The sequence below is a fragment of the Carassius auratus genome, unplaced genomic scaffold (genome assembly GCF_003368295.1).
Source record: "Carassius auratus strain Wakin unplaced genomic scaffold, ASM336829v1 scaf_tig00023216, whole genome shotgun sequence".
Classification (NCBI taxonomy): Eukaryota; Metazoa; Chordata; class Actinopteri; order Cypriniformes; family Cyprinidae; genus Carassius; species Carassius auratus.
In genome coordinates this window covers 49670-66877 of record NW_020525247.1, presented here as the reverse complement: position 1 = coordinate 66877, position 17208 = coordinate 49670, and the positions used below count along the sequence as shown (strand labels likewise).

Below are 17208 nucleotides of genomic sequence, written 5' to 3'. Positions count from 1 at the left end.
GAGGAAGTGTGAATGTCTGTTGGATAACTGTTCTTGGAGAACCCGAGTTCTGCTGTCTTTGTGTGGGTGCAGTGTGTACTAAATGAAGGAATCGATGAGCTGTGTACAGCTGATATATGGGGACGTATGAATGAGTTAGGAACAATTAGAAAGCTGGCGTCGGGTAGGGTGGTAAATTTTATCTGCTCAAGTGTGGGTGGACTGGCACCTCTTTATACTTCTGTTGTGATTTAAAATAGGAAATCAGTGTCCGTCCAGCAGGCACGGCTGCACTTGTAGCACATATGATGGATGGGAGAGATTTGCAACACACAATAGTTCTGTGGCCCGAGCGGACAAGGTTAAAGGCAGCAGGCGAGGTGGAAAAAGTTGCATTAGCTCAGATTGACGGAGCTGCTACATTGAATGAGTGACAAACTCGCTGGAGAGCGGCCGTGCGTGTTTGTGTGCTAAAAGGTGTTTGGAGACGGGAAACAAGTGAGCGTGTGATGTGGAGTTTCCTTTCTCAGTGTATGTTCGTGTCAGATCGCTCTTACTTAATTCAGAGCGACAAGCCGTGCAAGGTTGCCTTTAAAATGAGTGTGTGTGTGTGTATGTGTGTTTCATGGATTAAATTGGCTTGCTTGTTCCTGGTTCATGCTCTCGTCTGATCTGATTGGAGCTACCCGCTTCTGAGGAGTGGGGTTAGTTTTCTCCATGAACTCCATAATCACAACAGCAGCCCTCTCTTGCTATCAATAATATTGACGGAAAAATTTTTGGATCTTGTTCTGAATTACATTTTGAACTCTGTGACATTTTATAAAATGAATATGCTTATTTTTGAGGTAGTATTTCTACAACTGGATAGAAACTTAAAAATAAGAATCTAAATGCAAACAGTTTTCCTGAAGGATGATGTCATTAGGAGCTGCCTTTTGTTAGTTATGGATTTAACAAAAGACAAACAGGATAGAACATGATATTGAGGACATTAAAACAGTGTTTTTGTTTTCAACATTTGGATTTCTTTCTATACTTGTCACTACTTGTCATGTGTATCTGTGGTGGATGGATTTGAATGTGGCTTGGAGCAGAAAGTAAACCATATACAGACGAAGAGATATTAAACAGCACTTTAACAAAAGATATCTGAGCTGTAATCTTTGCTCAGTGGGGTGGACATAATCACTTTAGTTTCAAACCAACTATTTGTTTGCTCGACTGGAAATGCCGCTGGTGAGGGCCAAGAAAGTCAGCGTATGCTTGTGACTAATACAGTTAAACTCTCAAACATGAACGCAACATCAGTATCTATTAACTAATATCTCTTTAAAGGAAGAAATCTATACTCTCATTTCAGTAGTTAGTTCATGGAATTCTATCTGTCTGTCTGTTCTATCATCTCTATCATTCTATCGTTCTGCTTGTCGTTTTATCATTCTATCGTTATGTCTATTGTTATATTATTCTCTTATTCTGTCTTTCTTTTTGCCTGTTGGTCTATCATTCTCTCATTCTGTCTGTCGCTCTGTTGTTTCTGTCTGTTTATTATATTTTGAAAGTAAATTAGTGGCAATTATAAGATGTATTTGTTCATGTTGCACTAAAGACCGTGAAACCTCTGGTTGTGTACACGCCAGTTAGTTTTCAGCGTGTAAACATACCCTTCTGTTAATCTAGCAGATGTTACCCATCCACCCCAAATCCCGCTTCTTCCTTTCCTGCTCTGTGACATCATCTCCAAGTTCATCAAGTTCTTCCTGATAGGGCTGCACGATCGCTAGATGCGATAAACATCGTATTGACAGCGTGCCAGCGGTAGGGCATATGCCAGTGAGCTGTGAGAGGTGTGGAGGCGTGAGCAGCAGATGTGAGGGATGAGTCGAGCTCGTACTTCTGCCATGTCTACCGCTGATGAGATTGGAAACTGCTGCTTGTCTGGTGTGGGGCAACTTATCAATAATGGATCAAATTGGTAGGCAATATTAATTAGAGGAGACATGAAGAACTAATGCCTGTTTTATATTTGTGTGTGTTATGTGATGTCTTGTAAGTATTTGGATGTGAAGTGTGGTTCAAGCACATTTTTATACATTTCCATTTATTTGAATAGACACTGCTGACAGCAGATAGTATAAAACGTAAACCTTGTTAGATATAAATGATTTAATAATCTGTGGCGGTTCATAGGACATAGAGTTCATGGAATTTATTGGGTTTTTAATAATATAATCTTAAATGTTTAATGCCATTAACATTTTTAATGCAGTAAACTATTTTGTCATTAGTATATTGTGATTTCTAAACAATTGAATTAATACTTTTTGAGCTTTCGTGCACCATACAAATATAGCAAATAATTTTAATAATTTTAGAACCATTTCAGTTTCATTTATAAACAAATGTGCCATTTCAAGAGATCTTTACAGTGAAAGTTTCTCCTCCGAGTCCTTGGATTTGTGTTTGAGTTTTAACTCTGTCACTTGTTAGAGTAAACTCCCAAACTTTGTGACAGACTTTAAAAGAGGTTTCCAAAAGTCTTTGTAGATCTCTAAAGTTGATGTAAAAGGCTTTTTAACTTTAGATGCTATCAGTGATGCAGTGCTATTCCGTGAATTCAAATGTGTATGAATCCCTAAACACCCCTCAACAAACCCAAAATTCAGAACAAAAACCAATGCTGTGCTAATTGTTTGACACTTTTTGATTCCGATTATGAAAACGTCATCTTTTCCCAGCATAGGCCGGGGACCAGCAGGGTGGCAGTATGAATGTGTGCTCACTTCAAAGGCAATGAGGAACCAATAAACTACTGGAGACCTCATTTCTTCTTCTGCTGCTGTCTTACTGAACCCCAGCGGGCAGACGTCTTCCACAAAATCACGTCTTTGACTGGTTCATTATTTCCTTCAACATATCACGAGGCTATCTGATCGCTCCCTCTGGAAAATTCTGAATATTTGACTATTATTGTTTTTTTTGTGGTTGTGCAATTTCTTTGAGAATACCTTTGATGTGGTTTGCGAGTCTTGCTGGTATTGTAGGATTCATCGCCTTGAGGCACTCATGGCAAATTAATTATTTTTGTTGCATTTTAATTCTCTTGTGTAGCTTAATACGTAGGGGCAAATTAAAACGGCAATGAATATTTGGTCCTTGAAATATGCAGAAATGTAAATGTAAGTATCCTGCAGGCAGAAGTTTCATCATGTTGAATCTGAGCTCTTAACATGCACACAAACCAAAGCGATTTCCGTCTTGGGTGGTACAGAAAGTAACGTCCAATCGAATAAGGCTGTCTGACACCTTCAGCCCACTCTGTAAAGATTCAGGAACGAAAATAGCCTGAAAGGAAAAGGGAAATATAAATACATATGTGTAAAATGGATCGTTATATGCAATGTGCTGATTGGTCAAATAAAGTATTCCAGTAATAGTAGTTTAGGAATTTTATTTGAAAACCTGTTCATCGGCTATTGTAGAGGCACAAAACAATCTCAGAATTAATTTTTGATTACATTTTGCCTCAAAAACAAAGCTAAAATTATAATAAAGAATTTTTGCATGCATAAAAGCTTTAAAGATTTTTTCATGATAGTTTCACAAAATATTTTTATGATAAACTATTATCAGAATATGTCTGAACTGCTTTTTTGTTTTTTGTTTTCATTGGTAATTTCAATCAGAAAATACTGCACCTGTCAAAATTAAGTTGATGTATAAATATTATTTATGAATAAAAACGTTATAATTTAAATGTTCAGAGACTATGTATTTTATTAATTTGCTTTATAATTTATATTATTTTAATAAAAATCTGTGGTTTATTTTATTATGTTGTAACTATTTCATAAAACATTAAGTCAAGGCTGTGCTGTATTGTCACGTCACTAAACGTCATAAATAGTAATGGCCATTTAGTCATGTTTATATTCACAGCACAGCACGGGCTCTTGCACCTTACTGCTTAAATAACCCCCCTCTCAAAGCTACGATACAAGAAGTAGTGTAAAAACAAGTATATTTAATTAGTGCTATTTCATCCTGGCTTTCTAATCCTTAGCTCCCGGCTAGCATAAAGCTTAATGCGGTGGAAAATCATGTTTTTAGTGAAGATGAAGTAATGATGGCACTCCGTGGCTTAATCATGTTGACATATGCCATCTTCCCCTCTTCTCTCTCGCGTGTGTTCTGTAGGCAGCTGTTCGTTTGAAGAGCACTACAGTAATTGCGGCTACAGCGTGGCGTTGGGGACTAATGGCTTCGCCTGGGAGCAAGTCAACACCTGGGAGAGACCCTCCATGGACGCGGCCGTTCCCACAGGTACGGAATTACACCTCCATGACTCACTCTTTCCTGTTTTCATTCTCTCTTTCCCTTCTGTTGAGGAATTTTTAAAGGAATAGTTCACTAATTTTTTTTTATTCTGTCATTAATGTCATTCCATACTTGTGTGCTGTCATTTTTTTTCCATGGAGCATGTGTCCAAACGGACATAAAACACCATTAAAGTGCACTGTAGAGTACAACGGTCAGGTTCTGGAAGTAAAAATCTCATTTATTTTCTTCTAAGGGTAATTGATTTTTAATAATATCTCATAAAACCTTTAAAGACAGACCTGCTGTGAGCTACGAGGTTGTTAATCAAATATATAGTGTATGCTTGTGTTGTAGCCATCAGTCAGCATTATTTAAACTTGTGTTTAATGATGGAACTTCTGGTGGAAAAACTAAATTACCCATGATTCTGCAAAGTCATTTCCACCAGTCAGAGAATAATACTTGTATATTTTGCAATAAACACCAAATATATAGTTTCACTAAACACAATGAACATCTTATCTTTAAATTTGCATGCGATTTTTAATTAAAATAGATCATTTGCAAAGCTTCATGGGATTATAGTTTTTTCCCTCATAAAAGAAAAAAAGGTTTGTAATGTGATTCACCTCAAGCTGCTTAGATTGGCACATGGCTTATAGCTCTTTAACAACAACAACTAAAAATCCCTATGGAAAAAATGACTGGAAACTAAGGCTGCTAAAAAAGTGTGCAGACACTGTTGCACTTTATGAAGATTTTTGCATATGTTCAAAGTCTTCTAAAGCCATTTGTGAGAAACAGACCAAACAAAGTTTAATGTAGTTTTATAGTATGTTTTTCTCCTTTTATAGATTGACAGATATTGTCATTTGATATTGTATGGGGGGAAAAAAATGCTTCAGCATTTCTTCTTTAAGTATCATTTGGAAAAGTATAATAGTGAGAAAATAAAGTCCATTTTCATTTTTGGGTGATCAGCTTCTTTTCCATCTGCTATCTTTCAGCAGTTCTCAAGATCCATGTCCTTCAGTCATATCTCAGCCTCTCAATTTGTTCATGATTTCCCCCCCTTATTCTTCTCTCTGTTGGACTTTTGTTATATGGAAAAGGCACTCTAGCCTCCCGTCTGTCTTGAAGTCTGTCTCTTTCTCTCTCTGTCCTTCTATCTTGGAAGCGAGGCAGTCTTTCACAGTGAGACAAATGGCAATCAAGTTCGCTGTCACTCTCACTCAGCCATCTCCTGCAGCGCTCAACAACCTCTGACTCACAGCCCCCTTAAAGACAATAGAGTCAGCTACACAACTGTGTCTCCCCCCGCCAGCTTATTTAACCCTCTTTGCTCCCTACACACTACATGTGACACCAAAGCACTCCGGCTTCAAGACACTCCATTGGAAAGATGCTACATCCTTATAAATGACAATTTTGGAGGGTGTACTCCTTCAAGGCACTAAAGAAGTTTTAGATTGCTGTAGTGAAAGCACTTTTCCCAGAATTGGATGATGGTTTTTCAGAAGGTGATGGTGGTTATTTAAGGCAATTGTTCTTAACAGCTGTTGTGGTTCAGAGAAATATTTTTTGCTTTAAGAGCTTGAATATTGGCCTTTCTTCTTATTCTTTATATTAATTATTCTTTAATTAATAATTTTAATATTGTTTAAAACAGATTTATTGGCTTTATGATGCTTTATTGCATCATGCCTGATTAGATTACAGTGTTGAGTCGTCACTTGGTGTCCAAAGTCAAATCTGGGTCCTGGAGCAAAGCCATTTGAGATGCTCTGTTTTAGGGAAACGGGGTCATCAACAGCATCAAACAAAATCCAGCTGAAAACATCAAAGTCTAGTAATGTTTCTCTATTGGGGGTACTAGCATCAGGCCCCATCTGATAAAAATACACAAGCACTCATTAATAAATAAACGGCTGAAGAAGCGCCATCTGTGCATGTTGATGTCATCAGGATCTGATTGTCTAATCAGGGGAGGAAATTGGGCTGCGGCATGATCCTTCTGTCATTAAACCCTGTGGAAACGCACAGATATCAGCCTCTTCTCTCTGATTGTAGGCGGCACTTAATACAGTGTTCAGTGAATTACACCCAGGATGCAAAAGACCTGATGAAAAGGAGTAATTGAAGAATGTACCCACAGGAGAATTGCATTGCTCAGAGGTTGCTCTTTCATAGCTCAGGAGACCTAATGGAGTTCTCAGTTAGGGTTTTTTGAAGTGTGCTTTTTTGCGTGATAAGTTTTATTCAGATTGCTGCCATTGTAGAGCATGTAGAGCATTCTATGATGATGGATTTGAGATACTATATATAATATAATATAATATAATATAATATAATATAATATAATATAATATAATATAATATAATATAATATAATATAATATAATATAATATAATATAATATATCATTTAAGAACAGCCTTAAATAATTAATTTGGTTCTGATTTAAGTTTTATTTCAGTAATAACTTCATCTCTGAAAATTGTTCCTAAAATTATTTAGGATAAATAAAAATAGACACAAATGAGACCGTTGTTGATGTGCAGTAAACGTTTTAGTTGATATTGGCCATGGCATCTTGGCAAGAGTGTGAGATTAGGAAATTTTAACAAGAAGAAAACTCTGAGAAACATAAGATTTAAGCACATGTCTCCCTTGCTTTCCATTTAGTCTCATGTATTAATAAGGAGGTCTTATTTGTGTTTTATTTTCTCTATGGGCAGAGCAAGAAAAGGTGGAAGTTAGAGAGAGAAAGGAGACTCAGGTGGGGATGAGGGCACCTAAATGTGTTCTTACAGGATGTGTAATGAAGCCTGTCAGTCGCCACTGTTTCGTTTTATTCCTCTGTGGACCGCGGGTCACTAGCATCAATACAGTCCATCCCTCTCATTACTGCTGCTCTCTGTGGGCTTCAGAGACGAGCTCTGCCAGGGAAAATACATCTGTGACTGAGATGTTGTGGCCAGGTGCACACACTCTTATTGCACTCGGAGAAGAGACCCATCATCCCTCCGATGCCACACTTCAAAATGCTAATTGAGGGAATGTGTGCACGTACTTTTAGTTAGGTAGTCAAACTTGTTCCCAAACACATCTGATTTTGGGTAGTAAAACGCACAAGTTATTTTGAAAGGTTCTTTTTTGGGGGGGGGGGTATCCCTTTAAAGGATTATTTCACCGAAAAAAGAAAATTTGCAGAAAATGCACCCTCAGGCCATGCAAGATGTAAGTGTAGATGTCTCCAGTAACAAGTCCATCCTCTATTGCCCTTTCGCATCAAAATTCACTAAAATAATGTTTAGAACTGTTTTGGACAGTTTTTGCTTGTAAACTATGCTTGATCTGTGCATATTTCTCTCCTGATTCAGATGATATGTCTTATTTGCTGAGAAAAGCTAAATTATGAATAAAGGACTTGTATTTTAGCCGGAAACAAGAGTTGTTTGATGAATTTGTTTCTTACAGACATCCAGCTTCACAAGGCATTAACTGAAGGACCGGAGTGATGTGGACTACTTGTGGATTGTTGTGATGTTTTTATCAGCTGTTTGGATTCTCATTCTTACGGCACCCATTTACTGCAGTAGATCTATTGATAAGCAAGCATTGATCTATTCTGATAAAGATTAGATAATCTTGAATGGCCTAAAGACAAGTACATTTTAAACAAATGTTAATTTTTGGGTGAACTATTACTTTCTGTTTAAGACAGTTCTATCTGGGTATTTTTAGATTTAGGGTGACTGGTTTGTTTTTTTGAAGGAAAAGCAAAGTATCTTTTTGAATGGCCTAGACTTTGAGTTCATAGCTTAGCGATTTGTTTGATTTATAAAACGTTTTGAAATCTTTATGGACTTAATGAAATCAAAGAGGCTGTTAATTTTCAGATGTGTTACACTGTCTTTGATGGACAGATGAAAGCTCTTGCTCTCCCTCTGTTTCTCATGTTTGATATTGGTCCTACTATTTTTCTCCTCTGATTGGCCGTAGCTGTCAACAAATCAGTGGCAATCCAAAGAGCTATCATTTAATCATGACCAATGATTTTGTGCATGCGTCCACTTGGGTGTCCAATGTCCCTGTGCATAGTGTGCACCTTTAGGAATGGTAATTGAGTTCTGAATTATAGGTTGCCAGGGCAGTATTGCATAAATGTGCATGTTACAGATGGTTGACGGGGATAAATGGCATTTCTAGTCTTTCATTTTCGCGTTTTCATCTTTTTTTGTTCTTTTTGATGATTTGAGGGTCCTCATGGGCAGCAGTGCTTGATTGTTTGTCTGATTTCTTTCCGCTAAGATTAGAAAGTGGGGCAGAAAAGGTTGCGATTGAAATGAAATTGACAGGGAAGGAGCTTAAGGCAAGCACTTGCATATACCCACTTACCCATGCACTTAATCATATAGACACGTATAAAATCCAGTGTTGTGGGAAGCTTCAAGACAAGGTACTCATAATTTCAAGTAGTTAAACTGTAGTCATGTTACACTACAAGCTAATGAATTAATTTAATATTTTCTGCAATAAGACAAGAACAATGAGAATCCTTATTAAGCTAAAAGATTTGAACAGATTTTTTCACAAAATACCCCTAATATATCTAGAAAACACATTCATTTATATAACTGATATTATTATATTATTTACAGTTTTAATTAACTTGTGCATCTCAATGAAATGTCAAAGTGAACAGATTCACTAAAATTTATATTTTCTAAGTTTTATTAGAAAGAGCTGACATCAGTGCCTCAGTTTGCTTGGCTATAAATATTTTTCATAAATGCACAGATTTTTTAAAATATTTTTAAAATATATTATTTATTATTTATTTTCAATAATACAATATATGTAATATTTTTAAATCCATATGTATATTTAATAACGATACATTGTTATTATTATTATAATTATTGCTTTTTTTATTGCATTTAAAATTTTATTTAAACATGCGGTTAGATTTTTTTTTCTCCAAACCGTGCAGCCCTACTTGCAAAATTTAGCCGGAAGTAATGGTATGAGTGAAAGTGACGTGACATACAGCCAAGTATGGTGACCCATACTCAGAATTCATGCTCTGCATTTAACCCATCCGTGAACACACACTCGGAGCAGTGGGCAGCCAGTTATGCTGTGGGCGCCCTGGGAGCAGTTGTGGGTTCACGGCACCTCAGTCGTGGTATTGCTGGCCAAAAATTCAGACCCACAACCATAGGGTTAGGAGTCAAACTCTCTAAACATTAGGCCACGACTTCCCCACAACAGGCTTGCATAACAGGCTTCATTGTGTTAAGGCCAGTTTACTCCAAGACGATAACTGTAAAGATAACTATAAATATAACTTTATTAGAGTCCACATCAGCAGACGATACTGTCTGTTTATTCCAGGCATATTCTCATCTGCTGCTTTAAATTCTCAAGCTTCTTATAGCAGGATTGATTCTGATTGGCCGGTTCATCAGCTGTTAAAATAAAATTCTGAAAGTGTTTCCAATGATATTGTTTTTCTTTGCCTTTATCATTTTAGCTGTAATGTGTACTCATTTTTAGAACTATATCTCAATATCTTTATAGACAGTCTTTGGTGTGAACAGGCCTTAAGACATTAGTGACATTCTGCCATTTTTAGAGTGATAATAAAGGCTTATCTGGTCATTTAGAAAAAAACTGAGTTGGTGGTTTTGAACATTAAACTACAGTGACTGTGATGTTACAATGCTACAAAGAGACAGATATAGAGAATAAAGGAAGTTGGGTATCCAGTAGAGTATACTGCCATGAATGAGTTAGAAAGATTGACAGACCAAAAGAGACAATAGACAGAAACTGAGTGATAAACAGAAAAGGACAGAACGAAAACGATGATGAAGAGTGCAGAAGTGTGTTTAGCAGCCTATCCCAACACACATCAGTCTTGTTTACTGATATCCAGCCTAGAATAAAGCAAAGCTCCAGCATCTAAGAGTCTCCTGCCACGAGCTGCTGGAATCACGCTCTCACACTGGGGACCCGACTGCTAAGAGACCTCCACTTTTCCCTTCTCCCTCTACCTCCATCTTCCCTATCGCTTATTCTGTTTCTCCCTCCCATGTCTCTCGAATTCGTCGCACCTTCCGCTGACACGCTGCTTTCATTAAAGCCTCGATCGGCCCCTCTGCTGACTTACATGTCTCAGCTCTGGTTTACATGCCTCGATGGACACACTCCCAGTGATGCATTCACACTTGCAGACTCACACACACGCTCACACTCACTCGGTGGGATAGAATGCTGCCAGGCGGCTCAGGTCAGGTCAGGAATCGGAGCTTGTGATTAACAGGACAAAAGCATTCGGTGGGAAAACACAATGCTTTTTGTCCATGCCTGCTTCGGTTGGTTGCTTGTTCTCGTCTCCCTCCTCATCTAAGCATGATTTAGGATTTAAATAGGATAGCTTTATGATCACCTAATAGACATTGGGTGAAAAATGAAGTGAATAATGACACTGAATCAAACTAAATAATTACACTTTTGTATTCTGTAGTCTAGTTCTACTTCTACTAATAGCTACTAGCTAATAGCTAATTGCTATACTAATAGCTAAATTGAACAAGTGTTTCGGAATTAACTTTTTGCACAGTTTTTCAACACCAAACTGACTTGAGCTAAAATATGATGCTGTTGTCTTTATTAGAGCTGGATTACAGCTGAATTTTAATGTGTCTCATATTTGAAGACGTTTGCATCATTGATTCTGTTCTTTTCCTCTGTATTACTGTGAAGTGAATCTGTATTCTATAAAGGGATATAAATTAAGGTGACTAGTGGTGGCATGGAAAGGTGGATGGTCATATATGCTAATGCTTTGGGTTTCTGATGTCAGTTTTATTTTACAGTTGAATTAGAGTTGATTTTGCTGTTTAGTTTTAATAGGTTCAGTTTAGATTCTGCTTTTAGGTTTAGACTTTTTAAACAGCTTGCAATATGTTGTTATAGAAAGTGAACTCTTTTATCCTTTAGGATTACCAAAAACCTAATTCCTAATGATGTGATTGCTTTAATAAATCAAAATTAGGACATTTTGATTTAATGAACTGACCTGTTCACCCTTCAGTTTCTTGAAGGTTGGGAGCCTAAATTCACTTTGCATTAGTTTCTGTGTGGCTTAAAACAATTGCAGCATTGAACGTTTATGCGTATGTGTCCCTGTGTTGTTGAATTTGCAGACTTGCGGACTTGAAGGCCCTGTGATCGCCTGTCAGAAACACGCAGTGTCTTTCCCCTCATACAGTGCTCCACAAAGTGAAATGCTTCATCTTTCCATCCTTCCCTTATCCCTCATTTTTTTTCATTTTCATCGTCCCCATATCACTCATGTTCTCATCTCCTCTGTTTAGTAATCCTTTTAGTAATCATTTCTGTGTCAGGATGAAGGAGTTTAGACACTTTAGAATACGGTTTCTTACTTACTGCATAACTAATAAGGAATTATTGAGGAACTAACAGGTAATTTTTCATTAACACTTAACTCACTACTGGTAATTACTAAGGACGATGTGTTAACTAATCAGTATGTAATACAATTTTATTTGTTACGTAACAGTTAGCTAATCAATAACTAATATTTTGTATGGGAGTTCTGCAGACATGTAATATCTATGTGTACATAGGGCAGCATATTTAAAGGGGTCATGACATGGTTTTTTTAAATTTTATTATTACGGTCCCCTAGGTGCAATTATAGTATTACTATAGTAAAAAAAAAAAAAAAAAAAAACCTTTTAAAATGTAGTGACTTATGACATTTTCCCACCCTGTTTCTCATCCTTTGATTCAAACAGTCTGTTTTTGGGTTGTTTCCCCTTTAAGAGTTCAGTGTTAACGCCCACTGTTATGATTGGCTAACGACATTTGACGGAACATTTGCGGATTGAGCGTAACTGTTTAGTAGCGGCTGATGCATTCAAAGCGATGGCTCTTGCAATGATAAAACCTTATATGTTTGAGCCGGAATCAGATGAGGAATCAGAGGAAAATGAACCATCACCACAACAACGAAGACTGGATCAGCCCGTTTCCACACTGAAAGTGAAACTATTTTGAATTAATAAAAAAAAATGTAACCGGAGACACTTGAAAAAGGATTATTGTTGCATAATTATTCTATAGCTTAATATGCTAACAGTTTAACATTATTTACCTAATTTCAATGAAATGATAGGGTGTACCACGGACAAAAATGCATGCACAGGCCATATTTGAAGATGCAGCATTGATAAGGCAACATTTTTAATCTTCTATTACATGTAGGCCTACTAGAAAGGCAACATATTTTGAAGATTCTCTTATACAAATGTGTTTATATTAGCCAGTGATTAAAAGTAATACTGTAAATACCCTTAAATGACAATTCTACATTTTCCCTGACGTCAGGATCTTTCGGCAGCGTATTCAAAGATGTTGTTTGTCCACAGCCAGGAACAGCACATCTGCATGGCATTGTAATTTTCCTGTACACAGACCCACTCGCTGTCCGTCGACTGAACACTTGTGAGGCGCGTGGCTCGACAACGATCCGAAATGAGCGTAGTTGTCTTGTGCTGGAGGCGGTCATATGCAAATGGTTGGAACGTCACTTCGCACCGTGACGTCACTTCTTACCATGGATCCAGAAAGAGCTGTATTTAGAGCTTGATTAAATAAATGTCTCGTTTACAATGGGGAGGACGTCTTAAGCTATGAAACTTGCAGGACGTTTTAATGGTACAAAGACCTCTTATATTCCAAAAGATCAAGGCAAATTTGGTTTCTCATTTCATGACCCCTTTAAAGAAGATAATATTTGAAAACCTGCAGTGAAAAAGTTTTGTTGGCCTAGAAAATTAACATAATATAATATTAATATATTCTATATATCCAGTATATTATTGTGCTAAAATAACAGAAATTATGTAGTCACTTAAGATTTTCCCATTTATTCTCTTTTTGTAAATGGAGTATTTTAAATCTATTCCTTTTTTTATTTTTTATAAATGACTGGAAAAGTCATGGAAATGTATTAATCAAAAGATGTGACAACACGGAAGTTCATGTCAGAGATATAAAGGTGTTTCATGGATATTTTAAATGTGTGATTTCCAGGCCTAGAAAAGCCACAAAAAGTAATTGAGACTTCAATAATAAATATAGATGTGAATTTTTTCTACTAATGCTCAGATATTTAGTTCATATCTAGAAATTGTCCTCTAAATAAAATGACTGGAGATGTCACAGGAAATCATTGGTCGAAAATTGGGGAAACTCTTTATATCAAATTTTTATATTTTATATCAAAATATTCTGCACTGTAATTAAGCGAAACAGTGGTTTGCAAAATTTTCGGGTTTTGCAGACGTGGATGATGAATCACACACATCTGCCATCGACAGTTTCAGTTTTTCTATTCAAAATACTGTGTAATGTTACTTTTAAAAGTAGCCAATGTTATTGAATTATAAAAAGTTACAAAGTTATTACCGTATTTTACGGACTATAAGTCGCACTTTTTTCATAGTTTGGCTGGTCCTGTGTATATTATTACTATTCACTATTACTATTATTATTACTGTGTTAACCTAACTGAGACTTGTTATAGCACTTATATTTCATTGCTCTTTTTGTTGTTTTTGATTGCTTCCACTGTCCTCATTTGTAAGTCGCTTTGGATAAAAGCGTCAGATAAATTAATAAATAAATGTAAATGTATATTCAGTACAACCGCTCCCTATACGTATGTAAACAGTTTGCATAGGGCAAAGGATTTTGCAGATTTTTGTGTAGGATTTTTCACCTCATGTTCATTAGCATACTATCACAATTCAGTAAATACTCCTCACCAAATCAGTTAACTCTCTTCACATTACATCTGTTTGAAACGATTTTATGAGACAATGCACCTTATGTTCCACCAAATTTCATTCATGGGAGCCATTTCTTCACTGGAATAGTTTAATCTGAAATAATGTGACCAGAAAGATTACATTGGGCTGGCAGAGAGAAGGGCATAATTAATTTGATGGAGACTTAATAAATGCAGGGTGACATATGAGGCACTGCGAGGCATACTTAATGAGAGCGGGAATAAAAACGAGAGACAGAGAGAGAATGAGAGAGAGAAGAGATGTTCTTTTGTCTCTCTCTACAGATTGTGAAGCAGACAGCAGAGCTCCGGGCGATGAGAGGGCCACTTTACAGCTGAAATTAAATACCGCAAGAGAGCCTCGACTCTCAACAGTTGAACCCAGCAGATCTATACTGATCCTTGAGCTGAAGTGTAGTTACCTCTGTCTCTACGCCAACAAAGTTTGGGTCCGGTATATGGCAAAGGCCTTATCAGTGGTCTTAGGAAGTGTTAGTTAGCAACTGCCAATATGTACCTTAGACACAGTACCTTTGATGATATTGTGTCTGCTTCATATATAACCCCAACAATCTAAAGAAAGTAGCAAGAGTTCAAATTGTGTAATTTGTAGTAAGTAAGATTACATTGACTTTATTTTCACATCTATTTTAATATCTTTTTTGGTATCTTATAGTTTAATTGTATATTTCTCTCTTTTTTTTATAATAATCATCATTATAATTTTTATTAGTCATATACACACACACACACATATTTTTTCCCCCCAAATGGCGCAGTCCTAGTTGAAACGTACAAACTGTCTGGGTCATAACTCCCAGGACTCCCTGCAAGAAGAGATTTTATGTCTCATTGGGACTCTCCTGGTAAAATAAAGGATAAATAAAATAACTCATGCCGAAAATCAAAAGAAATAAATATTTTCAGAACAATAAAGATTACATGTATCTAATGTAATGAAAATTGTCTGGATGCATTGCATTAATGTAAAATTGAAAAGGGAAATTCCCAGTTTTACATTACCGCATTATGTGAAATTGAACTGACTTAAAAAAAGTATTTTTTCCGATGTAAAAAAAAAAAAATTTATTTCAATGTTATTCTTTTAAATTTGGTGTAAAATATGATGTTGTTATTTCGCTAGTACATCTGTGAGATCATCTGGACTGTGTACTTTGTGTATGAACAACTTTTGACAAAAATCCATCAATTCTTGTAATTAATTAGCTGAAAGCCAAATTGGTACATTATTATGGAATTCAACTGATGTACGGTCATCAATCTCATCTCATCATTGCTAAGAGTATTAGGCTGTTCGTGTTCTGCACCTGTTGTTATGTCTCGCTTACTGCCTCCTAATGTAATGCTTAATGACTATTCATTATAGGACAGCCACAAGGCTTTTAAGTGCCTATTATGTGTAAATTGTGTGTGCGAGTGTGTACTAGTGTAGTTGTGCTTGTAGTACAGAAAGCTGGGAGGGCCAAACAAAACAATCAAACTCGGCAGATGTTTTGCCAGAGAAAGGGACACCCTCCGAAAGTCTTGCCAATAGTATTACAACTTCATTATAGGAGTTCAAAGCACAGAAAGAGTGTTTCCAGCTAAAAGGAGCATTTATTTTGCCCTTAGATCTCTGTTCTTTGTGGGCTTTTTTCTATATCACAACACAAAACTCATTCTATAGGGCTTGCTACAAGTCATTTATCGTAAGCCTTTGTCCTGCATTAACATTTTGTTAGCCAGCCCTGTTATCTTCTTCTCAGTGTGTTGGTTCACGTGTGCATTTAGACTGTAACCATTGCTTATCAGCAGATATAATATGGTGGTTCCGGGTGAATGCTCTTTTTGTCCTCCTTGCAATCAGACCCTGGCGTGGCCTTTGTTGACGGAGCATTTCTCTCCAACCCTGGGAACAATGGAGGCTCATCTGAAAGCTTGATTCCAGAGTGGCTGTCCAAAACCACCAGGCTTGGGTGTATGGGCGATATTGAATAGACCCTCTGAAAGCACTGACCTTTTCTTCTGCCAAATCAACAACAGATTTCACTTTTGCTGCTACCTTGGGGACAATTATGCATCTGCCCCACACCCCCACCCCTCCCCATCTTTTTTTTTACCTCTATCTCTCTCTCTTTCTCTCTCTCTCTGTTAAGCACATTTGTTGTGTTAGCTTAAGGTCAACTGCCTCGGCGTGCTTTGAATCATTCTCATTTCACAGTAATGTCTGCGTTTGGGAAGCTTGCAGCCTTCAGGGAAAGACTGAGATGCCATCTTTGATATTTTGCAGAAAATGACTCATTCCATATGTCTCAGATCTTAAATGAACTTTTCTCTAGAATACATTTCACCATCCAATGCTCATATATGTGCCCCATTGCAGTTTTTAGCCTGTCTTGGTGTACTATAATATTGCATGTTTTTTTTTTCTCTCCATAATACAATTACTTGTTCCATCAATTACTTTTTCACTGCAGAAAAAAACACCTTTTAGAATCCAATCTAGAAGTTGGAAAACTCACTTTTACCAGTTTTCTACTTAAAAAAAAAAAAAAAAAACATGTTTAATTCAATGTGTTGCTGGCTGTTTCTTTCTAATTATTAGTGAAATTCACTAACAATTTTAGAATGAAAATTGTTTCTACATTTCTAGTGACTTTTTAACATTGATTTGGCGGACTCTGTAAAGGCATTGTTATCTTTGGAGGTTAAACCTTGAATTTTGAAGTATTTTGCATGTGGAATTTCTTGTGATTTAATCTGATTAACAAGAAGACCTCAGCTTTTAACATAATTATTGGATTAATGTTATTTTATTGCAATCCATCTGGTTTGGTTACCACCAACATGTTTGTGCTTAATTGAGTAAACAGCATTTTCGCAAACTAATGTTGTTGATACAGTGCTGTCATTAAAATCTCTGTTTTGTTGTTCCAGCTACTTCGAATACTGCATTAAAAATGTGTTTTTTTGTTTTGTTTTTTGTTTTTTGTGATAAAATCTGAGCATAAACAAGG

General features: G+C 36.5%; 1 protein-coding gene across 1 annotated transcript in view; it reads left to right on the top strand.

The window, feature by feature from the left end:
- LOC113077767 (receptor-type tyrosine-protein phosphatase T-like) overlaps positions 1 to 17208 on the top strand; it is a gene marked incomplete at its 3' end in the record, with an annotated part of 103980 nt that overhangs the window by 43612 nt on the left and 43160 nt on the right. Inside the window, exon 2 of the mRNA XM_026250033.1 lies at positions 4180 to 4305. Within this exon, the coding sequence (XP_026105818.1) occupies positions 4180 to 4305 (126 nt within the window). The remainder of the gene's footprint in view (positions 1 to 4179; positions 4306 to 17208) is intronic.